Here is a 27,979-nt window from a genome sequence, read left to right on the forward strand (position 1 = left end):
CAACATATTCCACATCAATGTCTTTCAAATGCCAACAGTTGATTATATGTTATAGGACATTGCTATTTATCTGGAAAATCACAGCTTGGCTGATACTGTACACCATGACATGGTTTGCATTATCCGGAGAGAAATCCTTGGAAAAAGCGAAATATTTATCATGACATAAGGGAAATGTAACATGAAGAGGAGAATAGCTGGACTGGTCACCTGCAAAGGAGATCAGTTGGAGGGTTATCATTATCCTACAAAACGAAATCCTACAAGATGATTGTTGGTGACTTATTCCTTCACTGATACACAAACACTTTTATTCTGGATTGACTGTAACGCCTTGAGCTGACATTTAGAAGGATGCACATACATTGTGTTACCAAAAATACAGGGGCATATCGGGTGTCAGTGACATCAGATGCTGTGCATACCCTGTGCTCACACTGCTGTGCGCTCCTAGCATGGGATGCTGTGCAGCAGCTCCACTCTCTCCAGCTCACAGGGAGACTCCAGGGGGCAGAGAGGAGACACAGACAGATGACTCAAGAAAGGAATTCCAAAACTATATGAAGAGATAGAAGGACAACTACTGCCTTTACAGGGAACAGATGGAGAGAGACCAGTGAGGAGCAGAACTTGTGCAAGCTCTAGACAGGACCCAGAAGATCCCACAGGTTGGATGCAGATTTATCCCAAGGAAACAAATAAGAGGCAGAAGTGAAGTCTGTGCTGCATGTAACACAATGCCTGGAGGAGCCTTCCCTGCACATGTCTCTGGGTCATTATGGAGATGTTTAGAGCCATAAAAGCAAAGAAACCCCACTGACATCTGGAGGGGATAACAGCATCATTAACCTGTCTTATTGGGGTGGACAACTACCTGCCAGGGTCAGTTCATCACAAGAGGGAATCCTGCAACATCCAAGTACCAGGTACTGATCTCACTCAATGCATGTGCATGTAATCACTTATATCTGGATATCACTGGAATCACTAGTTTATCCATCACTTACACTTATAATAGGGAATTCATATATACTGGAGGTGAAGATATAGCCCAAGTCGCAATTCCCTAATATATTCTAATAGATTAGTGTTATGCAATTATTACGAGTGTGGAGGATAATCTGTGGTTTGTTGATGAATTGAAAGGGAATGCACATGGGTTATCCCCTGCAGGATAGTCACAGAGCTCCTTCTAATAACAGTATTTACTATTAATAATAGTAGTTACTAGTATCCTTGATTTGTGTGGATGGGTTTGATGCCAGTTTCACAAATTTCTATAGTTGTGTGAGAACATAACTATACTGTATATATATATTCTGTATATATATATATATATATATATATATATATATATATATATATATATAGTAATGTTTTACTGAATAACAAAGATTGTAACGCTCCCTTTTCATCCAGTCGTGTTGTGGCTTATAAAGGCAGGTATAGAATACTGATTGTGTATATTCACAGTCTGAACGTGGCCATAAGTTGTGGTTCGCCGACTGTATCAGGGGGAGGGGCACATACATTAGAGAAAACATGCCAGAACACTGTATAAGCCCCTCGCTATCCACACGATTAAGGGTCTTAAGCAGAGATGGTCATAATAGAAAGGCACTGTTAAGCATATATTCACATATTACAGATTTGTTGCATAAACTGCTCCTTACCAAAACCACTTCCATTTACCTAAAAGGATTTTCCTCATTAAATTAATTGATCCTGAATCCAATGGGACCACTGGGACAAATGGAGAACTGATCAGCTCTATTGATTTCTAAAGGACCTTTGGGATGGTTGTATAGGATGGCCAATCCCAAAAAGTCCTTATGGAGCAGGTCAGATGGAATTGTGGTCATTGTGGAAGATGGAACACCGCAACTAGACATTTATCTCTTGTCCTGTTTGTGATGGTTGATGATAGGTCAAAATATGCTAATTTTTCCTAACCTGGATAAATGTGACTGCATAGTAGGGATCCCATGTGTATATATGATTGATATTCCTCTTCTTCTAGTCATCAAAATTAGGCAGATCCTATAGTTTTTTGGACAATATATTACTTTTGCCTTGCTGTTCTAAAACCTCTATACACTATGTGGTCAGTTGCCAATCATCCAGCCGATCCCATCCCTAACTCCATCAGTAAACCTCTATATACGCAAAGGTTTCAGGTTTCATTTACAAGACAGAATAGTGACTTGAACCCACGTTCTGCAGAGGAGGGGAGGAGAAAGTCAATGAAATGATATCAGCATATTTGGAACCCTACCTTGCCAGGGTTATCCGTCTTCTCCTTACAGTTAGTTTTCCTTGGAATGCTTGCTTGGCAACCAGGAAGCTGACGTGTTCTCTGGCACCGCTCTGTGCACAGACAATTTCAGATTGTTGTTAATGGATGAAACATGTTTAAATACTACAAGTGTTGGGGTTACTCTGGTTCGATTTTCATCACAGCATTTATTCAAGTGACATTTACCCAAAGTTACATATTTTACTTATGTCTCAATAGTGCAACCAATAACACTGCTGCCCACCATATTCACGGTAACGATGTTGGATGGTTGACTATTGTAGCCCTACACCTGCTGGTTTCAAGGGTTGTTAGATCTGTTCATCTCAATGCAACTTCAATGGGAATAAATGGGGGTCATTTATCTTATCTCTGTTGGTTTTGGCTAGTTTTTGCCTGTCGTTTTTCTGTCTGCTTCTTTGGTAATTTATGAAAATCACTTTTGCCTTGTGTTAAATGGGGTTTTTTTCAGATCTTTTTTTGAGACATTTGTTACAAATGTCGCACAAATGTCGCAAGTAATTTCTTTCCATGATCTAAGTTTTCCTTAAGTATAGTTTTGTGTGGAGTTTGTTACTTCAAATTTTTTTTAAAAAATTTTAGACAATTTAAATGATAAATGTCATTTGTGACATTGAGCATAGAAGATAGAAGATAAATGTGTCTTACTGACGAAAAACAAACGCCTGGCGGATATTTCAAAATGTCCCCAAAAAGGCACAAAAAATTGCAATGCGCCAAGAAATGTCTCAAAAAGACAGAAAAAGCAGGAAGAAAAATAAAGATAAATGACCCCCAATGAGTCTAAAACCTCAAACTGAACACCCACTGAGTATGAACAGGAGAGAGGACAAGTTGTAGAATTCCACCATTGCGACCCCCAACAATCATGAAAATAGCTGTGCCTTGTCCCTATGTGTGAATGGAGCTACACTTAGTGTAGTGACAGCCAAGCACGTCACATGCTATCTTTGGCTGTCTCATATGAATAAAGCCAGTAGTTGTATGTCTGCTCCATTCAGATGGTAGGAGCTTGGACCCCACTTCATGTAATCAGTGGCGGTATAAACACTCCCCACATAAATGGTTCTGCCTATAGATGGTAGTTGTATTACTGGGAAAACTCATTTTATGTCCTTCATGTGATTTCTAAGAGCACAGGAAGATGATGAGTAGAAAGTTTGAACTGCATGACCGAAGAAGTCATGTTTTATTTGTAAAAAAAGTCTAAAAAAAGATGCATTATTTACTCTTACTTTGTCTTATAACTTCTCTCCATTATCAATACATTAATTTAGGGAATGTTTTCATAAGAAACAAATTTCCTACCAATACATATTAAGTGGCCATAACCTCAATAACCTTGAAGCTAAAAGCCAAAGTTTGCTAATAATTTCCAAGCAGGATTTGCAGTAATATTGAATGAGCCCTTAGACTTTTTGTTACTTATATTAAAACCGACACTTCATTTTGGATTTTGGGGTATTTGAATTTGTCAGTTGATGAAGAACATATTTTCTGTGGTATGTAGCTTGAGAGGCTGCAGAAATTGTGGTCACACCCCGGCTAGAAGGCCTATATGGTATCGCTTCCCAATATGAAACACCACACCAGTTCTATAGATGAGAAATCATTGTTAAGGGGTTTGGTCCAGATTGTGCATTGGGGCTCACCAGTTTTAATGTATTCCTATGATGATTTTCTTTCCTTCTTTTCTCCCCAGGGTGATGCTGCTCTAGCATAACCATCAGAATGCAACCAATAGAAAGACGTCATACAAGTCTACCCGGCTGTTTCATTCTCCTTTGGCTTGCTCTACTTCCTACACATGGCATGGCATGTCCCCAACCCTGCGCCTGTTATGTCAAGACAGAAGTCCACTGCACTTTCAGATATCTCAATGTCATCCCTAAACATATCCAACCACACGTGGAACGCATCAATTTAGGGTATGTCCCATTTGGTCAAAAACAAAACATATACAAATACACATCTGAAGTATCTCCAATTAAATTTAGTTTAATTAGGGCTTTATCATTTGGATTTCCATATGTATACAAAATAAAATGATACATATATCTATGGTCCTTACAATGTGGAAACATAATTGTAAGCTGATTTACAGGTGTAGTAGTGCTAAATGAGTATCCCTCCCCATCAGTAGTTACATTTTGGGATATTGTGGGTTCCACTACTGGGACACCCTCTGGCCCCCAGTAATGAGTAAGGGTATGTTTAAAAAGCTTTATGTGGTCTGTGGGAGTCCATAGTATTATACATTTATTACAGTTCAGTGGATACATCATGTTATCTCTTTGGCTTGTTTGTGCAGTGTGGGAGCTGTATAGATAGAAAGCTTCTCTGGGAAACGGTTATCTATACTGAAAACATATCAGGGTCCTACTGCGGTCATGACTGGTTTTATCTGTAACTAGCCTCTATATATTCTAGAGAATGTCTGCACAAACTGTAATTACATATTGTAAAAATCTCAACTTTGCTGTAGATCACTGTATAATCTAGTGTTTAGTTCCTTTAAACAGGTCACTTTAAAGTATATAAATTCATTGATGAATTATTTGGTGCTGATAGTGTGGGTCCATCAATGGAGGTCTTTAGTCAGGTCCCCCCCCCCCATCATACTAAGGTTACATTCAGATGGCCAGGTGCTTGCCCGGACCGGGGGAGCATAGGACTGGAAGGAGGAGGTGGGAGCGCTCTTCACCACTCCTCCCTCCATAGGCAGACAAGCAGCTGTGGTAACTTGGTGACGGTGCAGTGACACACCGTGTGTAACTTGGAGCCATAGAAGACTATGGGGGTCATAAATTGGTCGCATATCATGCAAAACAGATCAAATGAGCTCTAACATCCACCATATGTATGGATCTGTAAACATGGCACGGCAGAAATCCCTAACCAAAATTAAAACTATAATAAGAATACTAGTAGTTTTATAGTTATTAAAATCTGACCATCAGGCCATGCCTCAGGCATGAAACAATAGCCAGAAGCTCATGAGCCTTAGGATCCTCTGTCATAGTAAAGCATCAAGAACCCATAGTGGTAAAGAGGAAATACACATTTGCCCTCAATCAAACATCTTTAAAGGGGTTATCCACTTTGAGCAAATAATTGATATGGTTTGTGTAGGGAAAAGTTATACAATTTTCCAATATACTTATCAATTCCTCAGTTTTCTAGATCTCTGCTTGCTGTCCTGCTATAGAAAGCTTTTATGTTTACTTCCAGTGGATAGAAACCTGTCCATGGTCACACAGGTGCACTGGAAGTAAATAAAGAAGCTTTCTATTGCAGGAAAGCAAGCTTAGCTTTTGAAAACAGTGAGGAATTGATATAGAAAGTATATTAAAAAATTGTATAACTTTTCCATCAATTATTTGCTGAAAGTGGACAACCCCTTTAATATTTCATCCTACACCACAACATCTATAGTGTTGTGCAATCAGCAACCAATTACTGTGGTCTCTGATCAGCTCTGACTTTCTGAAGAAGGAAAGAAGGATACATTTTTCCCCATTTTTATAATGCCCCTTTTTTTGTCTCCTATTTGTTCTAGAAAATGAACAACCTAAAACACACCTCTCCATGCAAATGCCAAAAGAGTTTAAAAAAACTGCTACCAAAGCACGTCTAGTAATAGACTGAGCCAAACGGCAGCAACTCCACTGTAATGTAATGTATTGCACATATATAGTGGCTTACCCTTTGGTGAACTGGCCAGTGTGACTTTGCTAGAGCTCCCTTCTTCTGTTCCCATAACACCAGACATAGTCAATTACCACTAATCACAAACAATTCATTAGCACAGGTGTCAGGAATTTCCTGCCCGGCCTCCGTTATGTATCATAGCTCTCTGTTCCTAACCTCAGACCACTATGCACATACTCCACCGAGCTGCCACCATGCTTTTCTCGTGATCATGAACCATAGCGATTAACCACGCTATTTATTTTCTTACCCACTCGCAAAGAGAATTTCAAATGCACATGGGAGAGAATGTTTATGAGCGCACTATGGGGCCGCTGCTACTTTAATAACATGAAAGACAACCTCCTCCGGAGAAAGAAATAAATAAATGTCTCACTATGAGGGAAATCGATTTGTAAGCGAACAGAGGAAAGCTAAGAGGGGATAATCATCTCCAGATGTCCACATTTCCCTTTCCCTTGAGCGCAGAAATAATATTGGTCTGCCAGTGATACTCTAGTACCTGTCTAATGTACATACAGTAGTATAAGGCTAACTATGTACCAGTTGTAAAAACACAAAAGCACCTACAAATACTCACCTCCATTCCTTTTCATCTTGATGCCGGAGCTGTCCTCTGCTAGTCACCTAGAAAAGAAACTTCTAATTAGCAACACGGAGCACGGGGACGAGATGTCCGGTACTGCAAGCTGCTAATTATGGACACCCTCGCACCTCTCTCTCCCAAACTGAGAGCACTGGAGAGTAACGTGATGTCACACGCCCTTCACGTGACATCACCTCCCTTTCCTAGCATGGGAGAGGGAGTGTCACAGTCTATGGGGATTAGTCCCCTAGGACTAAGTAAGTGGACTCCCTGGACCACCGCAGGAGATATCAACCTTAGACGCACCTGGGAACGGAGTCTAAGTTAACTCCTGGGCTTCGCCAGAGCCCGCCGCAAAGCGGGATGGTCTTGCTGCGGCGGGGAGTTACCAGGTTGCTCTGCGGGTGCGACTAGGGAATGCTGGGAATCGCCAGGCTATATAGCAGAGCCTTGATGCCAGCACCAATAAGGTAAACGCTGGCCCTTTAAATTCCTGAAGAGCCGGGCACGCGCACCCTAGCATCGGGAGCGCGCGGCCTCGGCAGGAAGCAGGAGCGCGGCCTCGGAGGAAGCCGGCCTGGGACCTGTATGGGATCGTCGTGGAGTCCGAAGCCAGGTGAGTTGAGTATGGACCTCGGGGAGTGGGGACCCCGGCAGCACAGCGGGACATGGGTGCCCCCGCGATCCGAGACATGGATCGCCTGTATGGCACTACACAGTGGCTCTTATGGGTAGAAGTTGCACCCCAACTTGTTTCTGAGTAGTGTAACATTTGTGGCCCAAGGGTTATCCAAAGTAGCCAATTAGTTACTACTTTCCAACATTGCTAAATAAGACATCAACTCTCTTCATTATTTGACCATATCTATATTCATAAAGCCATTTTGTGTACATGTATATTTTCCTGACTGTAGCTTTTCAGTATGTAGAAATATCACAGCGCCCCAGACTAAGTTATTGTTAAGCGATAAAACTGGTGGAAAGAATCCAGCAAATAAGAAAAAACACTTGTAAAATGGGATGTAGCATGCACGATTTCCAAGAAAATTAAGTTATTTTCTAGGCAAGAAATCTCTCTGAGGTATTCTTTATACTGTAGATGATCTCATACTCCTGGAGACAGACACCCTGTAAAATCCAGAATATTATTTTATTTCCATGGATTTCTATGTACATAACATGCTGACTGCTGTTCTCTATCATCCCTTGAATGATAACAGGTACAATAGCCTGAGCAAGCTGACAGAGACCGACTTCACCGGCCTGAAGAAACTAGAACTTCTGATGTTACACAGTAATGAAATCCAGACCATCCATGAAAATGCTTTCCAGGACTTATCTTCATTGCAGGTATGAGCAGCCGTATACAGCGCACAGGAAGAGGAGGTCACTGAGCAAGACAGGAGCTGAGACATATATTTACAGTGGATAGTGTACAGGTGGATCCTATCACAATATACTGCTCCTAAATATACTTGTCGTGAAAACAGATTATGGAAATAATACTTATAGTTTATGTAGGGTCACCAGGGTCAATTTTATTAAAATGTCATACATGGTATAATAACCATGGTGATGGTAAGATAACGGAGAAATGTCCATCCTCTGATTAAAAAGATGGAATAACTTTGGCCAAATTAAAAAAAAAAATAGAACAATGTTCCCGACACTAAGACCCCTCTTATAAAAGTTCCTTTACCATTTGGTATGGTTAAAAGAACCTTCACCACTGTGCACCTTAGTGCAACTTAGACGGTCTTAGCCCTCATGCACACAAATGTGCTAGCTGCTGTTTCTATGGGCTCGTACACATGGCCTTGCAGTCCTATTCCTGCTCATCTTTGTGGCTGAGCAGGGCTTTTCAATTATCACTGGAAGGGTGACAACAATGACATTTGTACATGTTCATCTAACCTGACATGATATGAGATAAGATTAAAAGAATTTTTAGTCTGACCTTCTGCTACGGGAGACATTTATCAAAGCCGTTGCTGTGTGCGCATGGCGTATGATAAAGCCCCCGTTCACCGGAACCGATACACCATGAGGCTTCGGCCAAGTGTGGATTAAGGCTGCTGTTGGGCGTACCCCCTCCACGCCCACATGGCAAAGAAATTGTGATTATTTCAGTTTATGGCGTAGAAGCACTGATAAAGCACTCATAAGGGGGGATTTTTTGTGCTCAGTGTTGCATTTTTAACCACATCCCTGTCACCAGTAAACCCATTTCTACTTAACTGCACTTTCCTTTCAGATGAGGCGGAACATGTATCTGAAACAATTAATGTTTTTACAGTAAGACATGTACAGTTTTTGGCATAAGCTACTCCAAAGCTGTTACTCATTTTCATTAGTACCTCAGCTGGTTTTGTTCAGACGGTCCTTCTTTAGTATGTTATCTTTTATCCCATGCCCTAAGTGTAACAGGTTTTACGATATGCCCTCATTTCACCTTTTTCTGAAACTATTAACACCTCATGTAATGTGTTCAATAGGAAATGTATTTTCTATTTTTACTTTAATGTTTTGGGTCTTTTGCCATGAAGATTTTCAACATGTTGTAATTTTTATTGTAGGTATTGAAAATGAGTTACAATAAAGTAAAAACCCTCCACAAGAATACATTCCGTGGTCTGAAGAGTATGGTCAGACTACACATGGATCATAATAAACTGGAATTCCTATCCCCAGATTCATTTTATGGGCTCACTTCCCTAAAACTGGTGCACTTAGAAGGAAACGAACTGCGGCAGCTACACACAGACACCTTTGTCACTTTAAGGTTTATACAAATATTTAAGACGTCATCTATCAAACTCATCAATCTGTCAGATAATCGGTTATCATCATTGCCAAAAGAGATGTTCTTATACTTGAATGAACTGGAAGGACTTTACCTACATGGAAACCCTTGGTCCTGTGACTGTAACCTTCAGTGGCTCACAGAACTAGGACAGGAATCTAAAGGTAATTTACATTGTTCATCATAGTAAATAAGGCTGAATAAGGTTGCAGGAGGCAGACTACAGTATAACAGCATAACTACAACTACTATATGTATTGTCAGGTCAAGATTAATGCTTCTAATGTAGGTGAAATATAGATTATTGGCATAATTAAAAGTTGTTGGTTTTACAGATTTTCAGTTTTCTAGCAGTAACAATTAAACCAAAATTAAAAGTATTGTTCACTTAGGACAATCACCTTGTGTTGAGCATGCCACCCTTCAATAACCCTTTAATATGATTTTAAGGTTTTCCATTTAAATTACCTCCAAAAGTCAGCTGTAATCGGTGCAGAAATTAAGTATCCAGTGCTCAATTTCCCTGCAGCTCCCCCACAGGTTAATTGAGGCATTGTCCATGTTATGCACAAATGTTCTTTGTGGCTGCTCTATCTTCTGATTAGAGGCTACAGATTTAGAGCACAAGTTTACAGATTCTGAAATTTTTTGTAGGATATTTAGAAATTATTATCTATAAATAATTTTACCTAACAATTTAAACTTTAGAACATAAGAAACCATGTCCAAATTCCATTTATTCTGCACACTATGTACAGTGGTAAAACCAGATATTAATCCTTTCTGAGACACATGTTTAAAATATTGACAGAGGTACTAGTACAAAACAAATCTGACTTTTTTGTTTATGAAAAGTGTAATCGGAGTTTAGAGTTTTATAAATTTGCCTTTTTTATTATTTGTTAAAACCAAAATTGCTGGACACTGAGCCCAGACTTCTGGCTCAAATTTACTTTTGTGGCGTCAAAAAAACAATGCTTCAACATTTTGTAAGGATCAGATAGCTAAAGGACCTCTTATCCAGTGCTGCATGGTCTGTTCCTTGGGGCTGAACAACTGTTCTGTCAGTCATGTGACTATTCAGCCAATTATTGCTTATATAAGTCCAGTAAATAGTGGTCATTTTAGGTACTACTTTAGCGGGAAACCCTGACCTTGTATATTTTTTCAGTATTCATAATTCAAAAAATCCCTTTGAATGCACTCAAATATTTTAATAATATCTAAATTATATTTATTTAAGCACAGCCTTTAAAGGAAACCTACCATGAAGAATATACCATCAGAAATAGACTTGATGGTAGATTCCTCCTACCAGTCTCTGCCCTAATCTCTGCAATATAATTATCCTGGAACCTAACTTGTTACAAACTTTATTTTAGTAAACTGTAAATTAACTGCAGAGGCTACTGGGGCGTGTATAGATTCCTCATGGTAGGTTTCCTTTAACGTTCATGTCACATGGGCAACTCAGTGAATAAGCTAAATATTCAAACAGTGCATCATTCTAATTTAGTTCTTTAATTTATACAACATTAAACATTGTAAAGAACATTACAGAAAATGTGGTTATGAGAACTGACTTTACAATCCTTTTTAACTTTTTTTCTCATAGACTTGATCAAATGCAAGAGAGATCGCTCAGGAACTCAATGCCCTCTATGTTCAAGCCCAAGAAAGAATCAAGGGAAATCATTAAATGAAATATCATCTCAAGATCTTACATGTGTTAAACCTACTATAGAGAACATCTACAAGTTCAAAAACATCTCCACCCCAGATGAAGGAAGCTATACTGCTATATCAGCCAAAGACTTTGTAGCTCCAATGGGAACTCTAATTATAAACATGACAGACCAGGCCGGGAATGAAGCAAATCTGGCTTGTACTGTTCAAAGACCAACCAAAATGTCTCAGATAACATTGGACAAACAGGAAGAATACACAGTCATGAAGACTACATTTTCATCATTCCTGGTATGCAACATCGACTATGATCACATTCAGAAGTTATGGGGAATATTAGCAATGTATAGTGATTCTGCAATGAAACTTAAAAGAGAACTCTTGCTGACTAAGACACCTTTTATCAGCTATAAATATAAGCAAGTGGGTTCTGGTGAAGATGTGTTCACTGATATTGATGCAGAAATTCGAGCAGAACCAAACTGGTTGATGCAGGACGTGGTGACTTTACAACTCGATAGGACAGCTACAACTCTCAGCACATTGCACATTCGCTACTTGACACATATCCATATGACAATTCCCAATTCCATAGAATACCCTTCAAGAAACAGTTGGTCTATGATCATCAAGAGCAACCAGACAAAGACAGAATATTCTGCTGTATTAGGAGGGACAGTAGAGATGGATTGCCAAGTTATGGGTGATCCAATACCAAATATTGAGTGGCTTCTTCCTGATGGAACTAAAATTAGAGCACCGTATACGAGTGAAGAAGGAAGGATAACTCTTACAAAAAATGGAAAGTTTACATTGAAGGCAGCTGATAGCTTTGACAATGGGGTTTACCACTGCATTGCTACAAATTATTTGGATGCTGATGTACTTCCATTTAGAATTACTGTGGTAAGTAGTGATGTCGAAGAAGAAGCTGTAAATGGGATTGAGCTATCAGTCAATAATGGAGATGCGCTATATCTTCCTTGTGGTTCACATGGAGTTCCTGATGCATCTGTAAACTGGATTTTACCAGATCACACTATTCTCCATGAAACCTCAAAGAACAAGATTATATTCTCTAATGGCACATTAAAAATCCAAGAGACAACACAAAGAGACAGAGGTCATTTCAGATGTCTAGCAGCAAATCATTATGGCCTTGACATGCTAACACACAGAGTGTTGGTGAAAGATAGAAAAAGCAACAAACTCATGAAAAAAATACAACTGGACCAAAAAGAAGATGAAAACAATGAAGGATCAGGCACTGAAGACATTAAGGAAAACCTTCAGCCTGGTAAAGGTAAAGCCATTGAACATAAAAGATACCCAAATAGACGTTTACCCGTCAAACCTGATGGGCAACAGAACAGAAATACATCACCAAGAAGAAACAGAATAAACCATAGATATAGAGGACATAGGAGACAATTTAGTAAAAACACAAGGAAGATTGATCCCCAACGTTGGACAGAGATATTACAAAAAACAAAACAAAATTCAATTAGTAGCAAATCAATAAAAGAAGTCATGACAACACCCAAGGAAGAAAATGATATAGAAAGTATATCAGGGGACGGAGAACAACCATCTGGTGAAGAATTCATTCCAGTGAAGGAAAATTTTTTAATAGTAACAGAAAAATATTCAGGTGGAAGCACCATATATGCTGAGCCAACAGTGTCCTTGATTCATTCTGATAATATTAAATTGAGTGCAAATAAAATATCTACAACACCAACCACAGAAAAGTTCACAGAAATTCCAGAGATACATAGTTACATCACATCGAGTGGTCAGGTATCAAGCACAACACAGTCTTTAACCTCAGGAGAAAACCCAACTATAACCAACAATTATGAGGAACAACCTACAACAATAAGCATTTTAAACACATCGGTGCTGGCAATATCAGATCCCCCACCATTTACAAGTGATTTGGACAGGTTACCAACAGATGCTACAACCAATCTAGTGCCGAAACCTACTCCTCTTACTAAATATGGAAGTCTTGAAACTGATAATATTTTTGTGACTACAATAAAATCATTAACTTCAACCCCGCAATACGGTATTGTAAGTCCAAAAACTTCTGACAGCGATCTTCATGACGATTACCAAGAAAATATGACTCCTTCATTTACTACAGAAACAGATTTACATTCTACCTTCACCAATGATATTTCTAACCCTATTCTTCTGGAAAATGGACTGCAAACAACAACTTGGTATGATTATTCCAATGCATTTACTACATCTGGTTATCTGAACAGCATGTCTGAAAATGTGGCTACTATCCCCACACTAGAAGAAAATTCTATTAGTAGTTCACCTCCAAACTTCATAACTAACTCCACGGCAACATCATATGAGTCCCCTGCATCACAAAATATATTTAGGGATCAAACAACTACATTTAGCTATTTTCCTGTAACTCCTATGAATTCTCTTAGTAGGCCACCACTGCTTGAACAAATATCTGCTCCACCAACCAGTTCAAGTACAGGAAATTCTATCATTTCTGCAACCTTTGAAGAAGGTACTAAGCCATCTATCATAAATTATATCACAAATCCTCCAACATCTCATAAGAAATTTATTGTAAATTCAAAAACAACATCTTTACCAACTACTACTACCCAGTCAACTGTTGTTTCCAGGACTGAAGACACTACAAAGAGTTATTCTCCAAGTAAGTTACAGACAACATCCGACAATTTACATTCATCTACGTCAAAGATTCACACTTCAAGGATTCAACATTATTCTGAAGCAAAGCATGTGGAAGAGGAAGTTGATACCTCAACCAAGTCAAATGCTAAGTTGTTCCTCTCACAAACGGACATTGGACCCATCTACTTTCATAGCACTCAAAAGATTATTACTCCACGGCTTCCAGCTGGGTCCACTATCATCACTCATCAACAGATCCAGATAGGTAAAGATGTGACACCATTTGTGCCAACTTTAAGAAGGTATGGTCGCAGAAGAATCCCAGGAAGAAGGCGCATTGTGAGGCCAGATCGTATTCCAATTAGAACTCATCCATTTAAATTTGGAAAACTAGAAAACATTAATGATATTACTGAAAGCACAACAGCATACACCACGACGTCTGAAATTGTTAAAGATAAGCAGATTGTATATAGCACAATACCATCAATGACAAATAGTCCATTAACAACTGAGCAATCCTCTATAACAGCTCCAGAAACAGAAATTGGAGAGTCTACTACTCTGAGAACTGCACCTTTCGAAAATGTTGTTAGCACTGATAGATTAACTAACACCTATATTACACCATCACAGTATGTAAGTGATAACATTCCAAAAACAAGCAGCATAGACATGTCTATTTTGGAGAAGCTTACAGTTGGATTAAGTTTTACTCAAGGTGCAATGACACTTATTCCAACAACAATGTCTGTAGTTGGAAACAAAAATGTGCTAGTGTCCACTTCTCCCCAGCCCTCCACCAAACCCATGGTAGCCTCCAAAATAATTAGAAGAAAAATTCCCTGGCATAGACTGTTTGGAAACAATCCAAATATTCAAAGAGAGATCCTTAAAAAACTCCGAAAAAATTACCATCTAACTTCTACAATTACTCCTCCACTTTCAACATCAAATCCAATTGTTACAAAAAGTCCTAGAACCACAATTCCATACACTCAATCAACAATAGATAATTTACAGGCAGTGACTAAAGTACTTTATACAAAGGAAGAGAGTACAGTAAGTGGAAATCCAAGTAGCTCTACTGTAACTACAGTAGATTACCCTATGAGTGTTGAAGCTACATCTCAGAAACTTCATAAAAGTAGTGAAAAAGCAACAATAAAACATTCAACAACTGATACAGTTGAATCTACAACTGTTCCTACAACCACTTTTAAAAAAGAAACAACTACCAAAAAGACAACAATAACCACAGCTACAGTACCTGCAACTGTACAGGTTCCAACCACACCAAATTATGCTGTAACTAAAGTTCAGCCGACAAGTTCTAAAGCTGAAAATACTGAAGTTTACTCAGTGAATACTCCTGGGATAAATGCTTTCAGAGAGGTGACTGTTATCCCTACTCCATTTTCTACATTAGCTCCCAAAACATCTGCTTTTGCCTACAACAGGCACAGGTCTCTAAGAAGAAAACGACCGAGAAAAAAGAATTTCTTTAATGGCTCCGGCTATACTCATAAGCCATCAACGACTATCAACTTGTCAACTACTGAAGATACTACAACTTTTACTAGAATTATGTCAACACCTAAATATTCAGTTACTGTTACTACAAGACCACCAACAACATTATCAACTTCAGTAAATGATATACCTCTAAAAATGGTGACCAAATCCTTTAGGGCTAATTTGGCAAAGGATGATAAATCCACACAACCATCACTTAATACCTTAACTACTCCATACTTAAAACCATCAGATAGAAATGATATAACCACATCTGATCAAGCTCTCAACAAAAATACTCCACATGAACATTCATTTGTCAAATCAAGTCCTACAACTACCACAGCTTCACCACTATCAGTAACATCTAATGTTATCAACAGCTTTACTAGCCCTGCAACCTTAAGGCCACCAAGCACCACTCAACCATCATTTGGCCTAGGAAAAGAAAACATGGGGTTCCCCAAAACATCTCAAAAAAATCTGCACACAACAGCACATGCTTCAACTATTCCAAGGACCCCTTCACGATATAACTTTTCCTCCACAATAATACAACAAACTGAAAAGAAAGCAACTTCTCATAAGACTGGGGAAATTACATTTAATAATGTTCGCTCAAAACCTCGCATTTTGGGGGGTAAAGCTGCAAGTTTCACTGTCCTCGCTAATTCAGATGCCTTCATTCCATGTGAAGCAACTGGAGATCCAACACCCACCATATTATGGACAAAAGTAGCTTCAGGTGAGGATAATATTTTCCACTTTGACCAGACATTTCTATGCAAAATATTTTTATATTTCAATTTTTTTTATACTAATTAGTGATTAGCAGACCTGTAAAAATTCATCTTTACCCAAATTTTAATAATCTGTTTTGATCCGGGCACTGAACCCCGACCCCCAACAATGACACCCGCGGTTGGTGCTGGCATTGATCATGGGTGTTAACAGATGAAATGCTGCTGGCAAAGTCTTTGCACGCTGCCATTTTGGGAAGGGTTGCCCTCCCAATAATGTCATGGCATGCTAGTGGCAACTTTTCAGCAGCATTTAAAGAGTTTTCAGGGGGTTACTTTGCTGAACCTGGACCTGAACTTTGCGGTTAGGGTCCGCTAAACAATAATACTGATAAACTTTATTAATGATATGTGAGGTTTAACATACACAAAGCTTATCCTCTATACAAACCAAAAGTGTGAAAGATTAACCCTACAATTGCAATGACAAAGGGGGAAATATTTACCTCCTTTTGCTATCTCCGTGCCAAGTTGGTGTGGAGAGGCGTGAGGGGTGTTGTGTAGGGATGCAGAGACTATTGTGTAAATCTATGGCAGGTGCCGCCAAGCAGCACAGCCAATCGCTGGATTTTTAATGAGGCTGAAGCCTCCTGATAGTTCTGGGTAAATCCCCCTATGTCCTAAATCTATAGCTGAGTCTTTAGAAAGTCATATTGTTTTTGTCTTTGTTGGTTCTTTACACATTTTATAGCATGTTATTACCATAAAACATATACATTTGCAATAAGATGCATATGTTTTTAGGCATTATATTTGGTACAGTCACACTTAGTACAGTACGGTATTCATTCAAAATGAGGTGGAACAAGAAATTCCACTGTTAAGTTTTCATCTATTAACTGAAGTCATGTTTGAACACTTTTTATATTTCTCACTAAAGAAATCATTGCTTCCTTACCAGGAACTTTCGTGTCAAAGACAAGAAGGGGAAACAGGATGGAAGTCTTTCCAAATGGAACACTCTCTATTTCAAGTGTAAGCATCCAGGACCGTGGGCAGTATCTTTGTGTTGCTAATAACCAGTATGGCTCAGACCGGCTGCTTGTTACACTTTCCGTTATTACATATCCTCCAAGGATTATACAGGGAAGATCAAGAGAGATCACAGTGCACTCTGGGAGTACAGTAAGTATAAAGTGCCAAGCAGAAGGCCGACCATTCCCTACCATCACCTGGATCCTCGCCAATGAGACCATTGCATCTGAAAAATCTGACAATAGTGAAAAAGTATTTGTTCTGTCTGATGGGACTCTTACAATTAGAGAAGTAACAATTTATGACCGAGGAATTTATAAATGTTTTGCTACCAATATTGCTGGATCAGATACATTCACTGTAAAAGTTCAAGTGATTGCTGCCCCTCCAGTGATTTATGAAGACAAAAGACAAACAGTACTTGCACTTCCAGGAGAGAATGTAAAACTTCATTGCACAGCAAAAGGAAACCCTCAGCCAAGCGTTCACTGGGTGGCGTTTGATGGTACAAAGGTGAAACCATTACATTATGTAAATGCAAAGTTGTTCCTATTCTCCAATGGAACACTCTACATAAGGAATGCAGCAACATCTGACAATGGAAACTATGAGTGTATAGCAACCAGCTCTACAGGCTCTGAAAGAAGGGTCGTTACTCTCAGGGTGGAACAAAATGACATTGTCCCAAGGATTATCCATGCATCTCCAAAATCCAATGAAATAAGTTTTGGGGAAAAATTGGTGCTACATTGTAGTGCAAATGGAGAACCAAGGCCAAGAATAATATGGAGGCTTCCATCAAAAGCTGTGGTAGATCAATGGCACAGGTAAGAAAATATTTTTGTTGCATTGTTGTATACTAAGACATTAATTTCTGCCAAAATATTTAGGTTTACTAAAAGAACCAAAAGTGATATCTGCCAATCAAAATGTAACCTTAACTTCCGAAAATTTTGCTCTAAACTTAAGGAAATTGAGAGTTTAATATTACATTTTGGTGCATGCTTGACTGCTGCTCAGTATTGTCTTCACTGCAATGCTGCTCAGCATTCTCCATCCCATTTCTATCTCGATTCTAGTGAATTGTGGGAAGTCCAATAACACTTTGGGGCACATTTACTAAGGACTGCATCAGTCAGACTTTGCGCTTTAGTTTTAGTGCAAACTGCTTGCCCAGGTATTTAAGAAGTGTCTGCACCACATTTGTGTCGCACGCGAACTGCTTGCCCAGGTATCTAAGAAGTGTCTGCACCACATTTGTGTCGCAACCCTTTTGTGGCGCGGCTGCACTAGGCATCATGTAACAAAAATTTGGGGATATGCCTTTGCCAGATATAACATGCAAAGTCCAACAGAATTGTGTCGCATGCCCCATGTTAAAAGTGCACCAAAAAAAAGTGCACTCTGTCGGGGCAGTGCAGGGAGGGCCAGATTTATGAAGAACTTGCACCACATATAATGAATCTGGCGCCCCCTGTACTAAACACAAGCAAACCGCATTTAGTGCAGTTTGCACTGTTGTTAGTAAATATGCCCCTTTGTCTGGTTTCTTGTGCTTCTTTTAGAGACTTTTGCTGTAGGTGAGGTATTTTTTTGGTCTCGGTTCAGACTTTTTAGCATAAGAAACTGGGAAACATCGATTCTGTGGATAGTTTTGCAGTATTGTAAATATCATTGATCACGTCCTAAAAAATTGCCCTATTCTGCATGTAGTCCTATACATTTTTGTTGCCTCCTTTACCCTTCAGGAGTAACATTTACTCCAGTCTCTCTTGAGCTTTCTCCTTGGTTTAAATATTTACTTTTCTTCTAATCCTCTACATTTCCTTCTACTGGATTCAAGTGAAGGAAAATAAGCTAACATGCATCTCTTTCCTGCAAGAAAGGAGCCTTTGTAGTTTTTGGGAATATATGATTAAAAGTTTCCAAAAGTCAATAGGAGTTCAGATATTTGGATGAATATATTTTACGTAGGAAGTGTTTTTTCTTCTACCTCTCATTATGAAATCGGTGCAGGTTACATAAATAATTATGGTTTAATAAGCGCATAATTGACCCAAACCTTGCTCCATGCTTTTCAAGCATAGTTTTTGACTTGTTTGCACAGGGTTTTTATTCCTATAAATATATAAAAATGTGTTCTGTAGTGTAGCGCATATTGTACACAGTCGTGTGCACTGTACAGGGAAGGGACTATTCATAGAGCGGCTTATGCTGTGTAGGTGCATGAAAATAGTTACTATTACTGTGGACAGAATGGACAAAAATTCATTTAGATGGGCTCAAAGGGAATTTTTTAAATGTAAAACAAAAAGAGCTGCTATCACTACACTTTGAGGACCAATAGAAATCTCCTTGGTGTACAGTGCAGAACTTTGTAACATACCACTGCTCGTTAACATTTTGAATATCTCTCCATATTTCCTGCAGAAATCCAATGCGTTTACTTTAAATGAAGTAAAAGGGGATGAACCAATAATAAGAAAGTATGTGTAGTTACTCTTAAAGGCATCCCTTCTTTGTGCAATCGACCTTCATCCTATACATGTGTGAGGCTGTGCTTCCGGTGCTACCATTGTTAGTCAATGTCCAACCTATCAAATAAGGCTTGCAGAAAGCTTTTTGGGTTGTTGCCCCTAATAAGTGTAGAGCAAAGTAGTGGTTGGTGGTGGTTCAGCCTGTGCATTTTTACTCCTTACACCCATTTGCAGAGTAATACATCCCAAATACACAAAAGGGTAAATCAAGCTCTGTTAATTAGATTTATGTCTTAATGTGTTCATGCAAAAATTGTAAAAGTGAAATAAATTATTTTAATACATTTTCTTTTTTAGAATGGGAAGTCGAATACAAGTTCATCCGAATGGCACGTTGGTTGTCCTTTCTGTAAATGAAAAAGATGCTGGAGAATATTTGTGTGTTGCAAGGAATAAATTGGGAGATGATGTTATTATGATGAAAGTCACCCTAAGCATGAAACCAGCTAAAATAGTTCAAAAACAGCAACTAACAAAGCAAGTTCCATTTGGCAAAGATTTCAAAGTTGATTGTAAGGCCTCGGGATCTCCAATACCAGAAATATCATGGAGTTTACCAGATGGTACAGTGATAAACAACGTTCTACAAGCGGATGACAGTGGCAGGAGAACTCGGAGATATGTTCTCTTTGACAATGGTACATTATACCTTAACAAAGTAGGGATGTCTGAAGAAGGGGATTATACATGTTATGCTGAAAATACATTGGGAAAAGATGAGATGAAAGTACATATCAGTGTTGTAGCTGCTGCTCCACGTATTAAGTTGAATCCTAAAACAAAGTTTGAAGCAAGAGCTGGATCTCGCACAGTTCTCGATTGTGAAGCCATTGGAGAACCAAAACCAAAGATATTCTGGCTGCTTCCATCCAGTGATATGATTGCAACTTCGCATGACCGATATATATTGCATGAAAACGGATCTTTGTCTATCAACCAAATCAAATTATTAGATGCTGGAGAATACGTATGTGTGGCACGCAATCCAGCAGGAGATGACACAAGACTTCTCAAATTAGATGTTCTTTCAACTCCACCAATTATTAATGGTTTATATACAAATAAGACTATAATTAAAGATTCTGCTCTGAAACACTCTAGAAAACTAATTCACTGCAGTGCACAAGGGACACCTCCTCTTCAAATAATGTGGATCATGCCTGACAACATATATCTGACTGCACCATACCACGGAAGCAGGATTATGGTACACAAGAATGGGACATTGGAAATTCGGAATGTGAGGCCCTCTGATACAGCTGAATTTACTTGTGTTGCTCGTAATGATGGGGGTGAAAGTATGTTAGTGGTCCAATTGGAAGTTCATGATGTCCTTCGAAGACCTATGTTTAAAAATCCTTTCAATGAAAGGGTTATTGCTAAACCAGGCAAAATGGCAATACTCAATTGCTTTGCAGATGGTAATCCCCTTCCAGAAATAACATGGCTTTTACCAAATGGTTCCAGATTTGTAAATGGGCAAAAGTTTTCAAAATATCATGCAGGAACAAATGGAACCTTTATAATATATAGCCCCACCAAAGATGATGCAGGAAAATATCGGTGTGCAGCCAGGAATAAGGTAGGCTACATTGAAAAGTTGATTATTTTGGAAGTAGGTCAGAAACCTGCTATTCTTACACATCCAAAGGGTACGATAAAGAGCTTAATAGGTGAGACGTTATCTCTTCATTGTCTTTCTGATGGAATACCACGACCCAGTGTTACATGGATCCTTCCAAGTGGATACATAATAGATAGACCTCAGGAGCATGGAAAATACTCATTACTGGAGAATGGCACATTGGTCCTTCATGAAACAACCATACATGATCGTGGAAACTATTTGTGCAAAGTTAAAAATAATGCTGGAGAAGCGGCTATTAGTGTCGCCGTCATGATTGTAGCCTATCCTCCAAGGATTACAAATAAGCCACCTCATAACATTCACACAAGAGCAGGTTCTCCAGTTCATCTCAGTTGCACGGCTATTGGGATACCAAAACCAGAGATATCTTGGGAGTTGCCAGACTTAACCATATTAACAACGGCTAGTAAAGGACGAACAATGGGGACCGAGCTTCTTCATCCACAAGGGACACTAGTTGTGCAGAATCCAAGAACTTCAGATTCTGGAATGTATCGGTGCATTGCCAAGAACCCTCTAGGGACAGATAGCAGCACCACATATTTAAAAGTCATCTAAAGACATAAATGTTACAGTATAAAACTTTAACTTAAAAGGTTAAAAAGGGAAGAGACTTCTGATCAGTTTTACAATTGTTCCGTAAAATATATTGGATATTTATCAGCAATTGCTTTCTTCAAGGCACCTTTCTGCAAGCTCCTTTCCATACTTAAACTGTGAACAGATATTGCATTATATATATAAAAAAATATATATTTTTATTCAGAATTATACGACGGACAATTATTTTTCTGTTATATTTCTTTACAAACCAATGTGCTGTTTTTTTAAAGATCATCAATAAAATAGAAAGAAATGAATTTCTTTTTTACTTACTTTTCTATGTCCTATTTTGTTTGATGTTGTTTGTCTTTGTAAATAACAGAATCGCATGAGATATTTTGGAAATCATTTTTACCGTTTTATTGACATACTGCTCCAGCAGCAGCAACATGGCAGTACAAGCATTATTATTGAGGAATTGTCTAAAATTACAAGATTTCTCTAACACATTAGTTCCATATTGTATCGGTCTAAAAAGAGCTGTCTGCTAAACTTTTCCATTGGTCGAAGATTTATAGAAACAATAAAAATGAAATAAAGTTTATGCTTGAAGCATGAAATCCGAGAATATGTTGTTTAATGGAATGTGTATCGCAAACACTGAATTGTTCAATACCAATATCCAAGGATGTGTATGGGAAATATCTTTTTTTGTTATTTTCACAGCAAGTTCTAATGATCTCAGAGGAAATGTATGAATTTTATCCCATTTCCAGAAACCAATGTTTGTGTAGGTTGTGCTGTACTGTACACGCTATTGTTATAGCTATATTTTATGATCAGAATATTGGAAGCCCAACGTAAGGGCTTGTTCAGACTGCCATATTTGATCCAGGAAACCTGGTCTGTATGAAAGATGAATAGACCAACCATGGCTTGGATAAAGTGAACACGCTGAATCAGTAATTTATATGGCTGTGAATTCCATCCCAACTTCAGCTCTACCATCCCACACTCAGCCGATATTGTGTTTATAGGCTGAAACTCACAGCATTACAAATGATGATTTTGTGTGTTTAGCTCATCTGAACTTTGGTCAGCCCAGGAAATGCAAAAACTATGTAAATTGTCTCCTGGTCTAAACATGGGAACCTGAATTGCCCTTTAGTATATAGGCCACCAAATTCAGAAAGACTGGGTGCAACTCTCAGCAACCCCAAATATGCAGCTTACAGGTGGACGCACCAATGAAGGGGTGTCAAGAATTTCCAATTTGGCCATGAGTATACTGATCCTAAAAATAGTTTGTCTATGTGTGATGTTGCTTTGGCACAGTTTTTGTGTAATTGCTGCTTTGTGACTTTCAATTACACCAAATGAACATAGGACAGTGACAGTCACTTTGACATAAACCCTCTTACGCCAAATTTATTAAACTTCCATAGCCCCAAGTTTTCACAGCAGGACTGGATTCATGTTTTGCGACTTTCCATTTGGGCTCAAGTGGAATCCAGTCTGCCCCTTAGTCTATGTGCTACAACTTTTTATGTGACTGTCACAAACAACCCACATAGCAGAAGAACACTGCAGACAGATTTATCAAGGGCCAAAAGTCACTGAAATGAATCTGAAGGCCAGAGAGCTCCAAAAACAGACATAGATCTGTTGCAAAAAGCTGGATCCATGTATGCAAAGAGAGACACGCGAAGTGTTCGGGTATGGCCATTCACACAGCAGGCAGTACGGGACAAATTGCAGCCAAAAAACAAAAGTAAAACTTGGCATGCACTAATTTATTTTTAAATTCTGTGAAAGAAGACTCCCGTAACTAAAGAGGATTCTCATAGAGCCGCAATTTGAATAATGGGAATTTCTCATTTACGACAATCACTTTCTTTTTAGCCATTTTGTGTTACTAGAAGAACGGCCTATTGTGGATGTAAAATGACTAGACATAGGCAACATGTTAGGTGGACCTATCCATTTTGAAGGAATTTTTTCCATCAAAATTGTAGGGAGACCAGGTGAAAATTAAAAAAAAAAAAAGTTGGAATTCTGAATTCTGAAACAAAACTACTGAATTTTGACATAACCAAGTAAAGCTTGATTTTGTTACATAATTTACACTTTTTTTGCTTACATTTTTGTCTCAGAATTGTGCTTTTTTGTCAATGTTTTCATGAACACGTGAGGTGGTCTATAAAGGATGAATGAGAATAATTACAATCTGTAGTACTAGGTTTGGTTGCATCAGATAGGGTTTGCACTGTGCTTTTCCTGTACTTTGTGCATATGTGGTCAGCTCATAATGGGCATAACCTTCACAAGGTAATGTGAAATGTCTAAACCAACAGAGTGACAACCTGTAAATGTATCGGCATTAACAGCCATGTCTATTAACATTACATCTCTCAGTTAACATTACAATGGAGATTTTACAGCAACAAGTGAAGAATTTTGTAATAATTAAGAGCATGAACCCTGAATCCTTAGGTTAAAGGGATGTTCTCCTCATCAGCAAACATGGCAGAGAAGAGAATAAGAAGAGAATAAAAGTTCCATAACTTCCATAGAGGTAAACAGGAATTACAAAAATAATGTTGTAGATCGAGCAGGGAGTTACAGAAACTGTGAAGCTCATGTGCTTTGTGGAAGCCATTTATGCAGGCAAAGTCAGGTATTAGACATTTGGGGGAAACAGTAATATCTTTTTCAATCTATTTCTAGTTTAAGCTTCAAAAACTACAGTAGAGGCCTGAACATGTGTCCTCCAGCATGAAGAGTGTTGATTGCTTTTCTGTAAATGGTGTTCAATTGATGGTGATCATGTTAGAACCAATCTCCATAATAGTTTATTTTGCTGCTTCTAAGTTTTCCTCCACAGGACAGTAAAACTCCTAATTGAGCCTTGTAATGGATTGGTGACCCTGCAGGAGGGCTAATCCTTTCTAAGGTTTTATGATGTTACATGACCCCTCTAACGATTTTCTGTGAAGCCGTAGACAAAGGATAGAAGGCAATCAATACACACCCTGAAATGTACATCCAGATAACCCTAAAAGGCAAACGATTTCTATAAAATTAGGAAGATAAGCAGATGTCAAACAAGCCACTGCTTTGGGCAGGGGTTAAAAAGATATCACAGGGAGAAAAAGAATCAGACTTTCCTAGTTTTTTACTTCTAGGATATGCCAGTGGACCATAATGTGCATCAAATAGGTATTTCAAGGATGAAACTAATGTGTGGACATTTAAGTTGACTTAAACGGTAAGTGGGTTTGTGAATAGAAGCAAGTAACACATCATTGGTGTCTGACTACATACAGGGTCAGTTTGTAGTCAGCCTTGACAACACTTGATTTTGTTGTTTGTTGTGTAGATCTATTTTAGATTTATTAGAATATTACAGAATTGTTGGAAATAACTTGTAAAGAGTAGCTCTTCCTAAATTTTAAGGTAATATTTCATCTAACAGCAAAATGATCTCATATTAGTTAGTATGTTAATAACTGTTTAAGGTGGACCTTTGTTTGCAGTTTTTTTGGATGTATCAATCCATTTTGCAGGCTCTGGGATCAACTACGTGTGTAAATCACTTTCAGTTGCATGCATGCAATGTATTATGGGTATTATTGAGTCAGCACAGGCAGTGTTGTACAGGGTTAAAATATAGGAACTGGGGTCCCAATAAAAAAAGGGCCAATCTTGACCATTGACTATGTCTGGTATTATACTGAACCCAATTAACTATAATGGGCCTTAGTTGCACTACCAAGCACAGCCAGTGGGAAAGAGTGGCGCTGTTTCTGGTAAAATGTAGAGTCTTGTATAAACATAACAGCATTACTACAACTACATAGATGCATTTTGTGCAATAATTATATGTATGAGAATGTGAAATGATCCCTGAGACAAAGACAGTATAAGCAGTAAAGCAATATATTGCATTACCATTTCCAGGAAGCGCACATTTAACAGTATAAAGTATTGGCTTCAGCACAGCATTGTTATCTATGCACAATATACTACTCCAATGAATCTGAACAGCAGAATGCAGAATATGAGCAACGCTATGAGAAAAAAACAAAAGCATAACACGTAAAAGCTCAAAGGAAACATCTATGGGCTATCATAGGAAGGTACAATAAAGTCTACCACTACATACAGCATAGGAGCCCATATTGTGTTAAAAATCCAAGAACTTTTCAGTTCAGTAGTTTGGTCTTTATCATGTATTGTACATTGTACATTCACATTCACAATGTCCTTATTTTTACAGCAGCAAAATGAATATTAGAAAACACAGACTACTGTTCTTAGTTCTCCAAGGAAAACATTAGCAAATTCCAAAAACATCCTCTTTTGAGCCTAACACACAAAATCCCCCCCCAAAAATCATTATAATGTGGAATTTCAAAAATGCACATTGTGGAGAACACAAGAAGTCTATAGTTCAGGTCTTCATGCTTAGAAACTGGAAGGCTCTCCATATAAATTCACTGTTTGTTGTGGCTGGTTACCTAAACGATAAAAACATAAGGGAAGATGCGTCATTTATACAGAAACATATGCACATACCTAATCACTTAGAGTTCTAAATCTCGAATATGAATCCTTACTGAAATATAAGTACAGATTCCTTTTTTCTTTTATAAAATGTATTGTAACTTAAAGGGTTTCTCCATCATGGCACCCTTTCAGTTCATTCTGCATACACATAACCAGGCTGATTGTTCTGCTCATTATGTCCAAGTAATGTGCAAGGGAATAGGTGACCACAGGATTGAGAGGTCAACAAGTCATAAAAGGGGTTGTCCGCTGCCAGCCATAATAATCCACCACCAACACCCCCTCCCCCACCAACAGTTTATCAAGTCATTCACTGTATTGAGATTGGTAACATGAAGTAGAAAGCAAAGAGGATGTAGTAGGGATTAAAACAGCCCTGCATTATTTTAGGGGAAAAAGTACCCTACTAGACTTTACTAATTTTCACACAATTCACTTCAGGTTGGGGGGGGGGGTTCAATTTATCAGAAGAATCTAAGAACAGAACTGTTCTAGATGACCATGGCAACCAATCAGAGCTCAGTTTTCAGCTCACAGCTGTTTATAAAGATGATCTCTGACTGGTAGTAAATCACATTGGCCCACATTTATCAAAAACAGTGCAAATTGCACTAGGTGCAGGGTGCGCCAGATTCAGGAATTGTGGTGCACATTCTTGTGGTGCCACTGGTGCAGAGGCTTTAATAAATGTGGGTCAGTGTATTCATCCATGTACGCTTTGAATTGTGGGAACAAACATGCAAAAATAGGAAGAACATACAAATTCCATGCAGATTATATGCTCATTTGGATTCAAACCCAGAACATCAGTTCTGCCAGTCCACACTGCCAACCATTACAGCATAAAAGCAATATAGAGAGAACATTGTTCTCCCTTCTATTTGAACATGTAAAATGATAACAGTTTTGGACACTTTATAATTAAACTAAAAAGGAGTCTTATTTAAAGAAACATTGTCAATTTTTATTTCCAAAGTAATTATCACAATTTTACACAATACTTATGATCTCAGAATAATACATAATGGGGAGAAAGGGGCCCAAGATGGAAGGGGCCAAAAATGCATGTGTCTAGAATTATGGACCAATGTCCATAAATCGTAAATAGTATAAAAAGGCAACAAAGCTTGAACAATGTGACAAAAACAGTCCGGATGTACCCTCCAGCACATACAGGTATAGAATAAATCATAACACAAGCTTACCTGTAGGCATTATATAAAATACAAGGACAGAGCAAGGGAGTTCAAAGGAAAACAAGCCCGACGCGCATTTCACACTCACTGCTTCGTCAGGAGGAACATTTTTATGGAATAAGACATCCCCTTTTTACTTTAAATATATTTTGATCAGGTTTTTTTTGGTGTTTTTGGTATTTAGGGATAATTGGCCATTTTGTTTATTTTCTATTGGACACTTTATAAACCCACTATCTATATAACCCCTAAAATGGACAGTTACCTGCTTGTAAAACTAAAGGAGAGTATTGGTGTGAATGTTGGCTTTCTATTTGTCACGTAGTGTAAATCACTACTGGTCATAATTGAAGTTATAATGGGGCTCATTTACATATGCGTCCGCTGGAGTTGTCCAACGATAATGCACTGTGCAGAAAT

The 27,979-nt window shown here is 38.4% G+C and overlaps 2 protein-coding genes and 1 long non-coding RNA gene across 7 annotated transcripts in view; 1 reads left to right on the top strand and 2 right to left on the bottom strand.

The window, feature by feature from the left end:
- Positions 1-26: 26 nt before the first annotated feature.
- On the bottom strand, positions 27-4,212 carry LOC140122296 (uncharacterized). Its single transcript, XR_011854305.1, has 3 exons — positions 3,970-4,212; positions 2,276-2,367; positions 27-136 (listed from the first exon to the last, which is right to left on the bottom strand). It is a non-coding gene; the product is annotated as an uncharacterized lncRNA (long non-coding RNA).
- Positions 465-22,370, top strand: IGSF10 (immunoglobulin superfamily member 10). The gene is made up of 7 exons (XM_072142989.1): positions 465-926; positions 4,020-4,245; positions 7,835-7,964; positions 9,191-9,581; positions 11,033-16,036; positions 16,993-17,893; positions 19,901-22,370. The coding sequence occupies exons 2-7, from the start codon at positions 4,049-4,051 to the stop codon at positions 21,807-21,809; spliced, it is 8,532 nt and encodes a 2,843-aa protein (XP_071999090.1). The 5' UTR covers positions 465-926; positions 4,020-4,048; the 3' UTR covers positions 21,810-22,370.
- Positions 22,188-27,979, bottom strand: part of MED12L (mediator complex subunit 12L) — a 300,992-nt gene continuing 295,200 nt past the window's right edge. For 4 of the 5 annotated variants that reach the window (XM_072142992.1, XM_072142993.1, XM_072142991.1 and 1 more), the window contains exon 45: positions 22,189-26,314. In XM_072142992.1, the coding sequence (XP_071999093.1) occupies positions 26,262-26,314 (53 nt within the window). In that variant the 3' untranslated portion in view covers positions 22,189-26,261. Of the gene's footprint in view, positions 26,315-27,979 lie in introns of all 5 variants that reach the window. The other variant, XM_072142994.1, reaches the window with a different exon arrangement.

The sequence above is a fragment of the Engystomops pustulosus genome, chromosome 3, assembly GCF_040894005.1.
Source record: "Engystomops pustulosus chromosome 3, aEngPut4.maternal, whole genome shotgun sequence".
Lineage (NCBI taxonomy): Eukaryota > Metazoa > Chordata > Amphibia > Anura > Leptodactylidae > Engystomops > Engystomops pustulosus.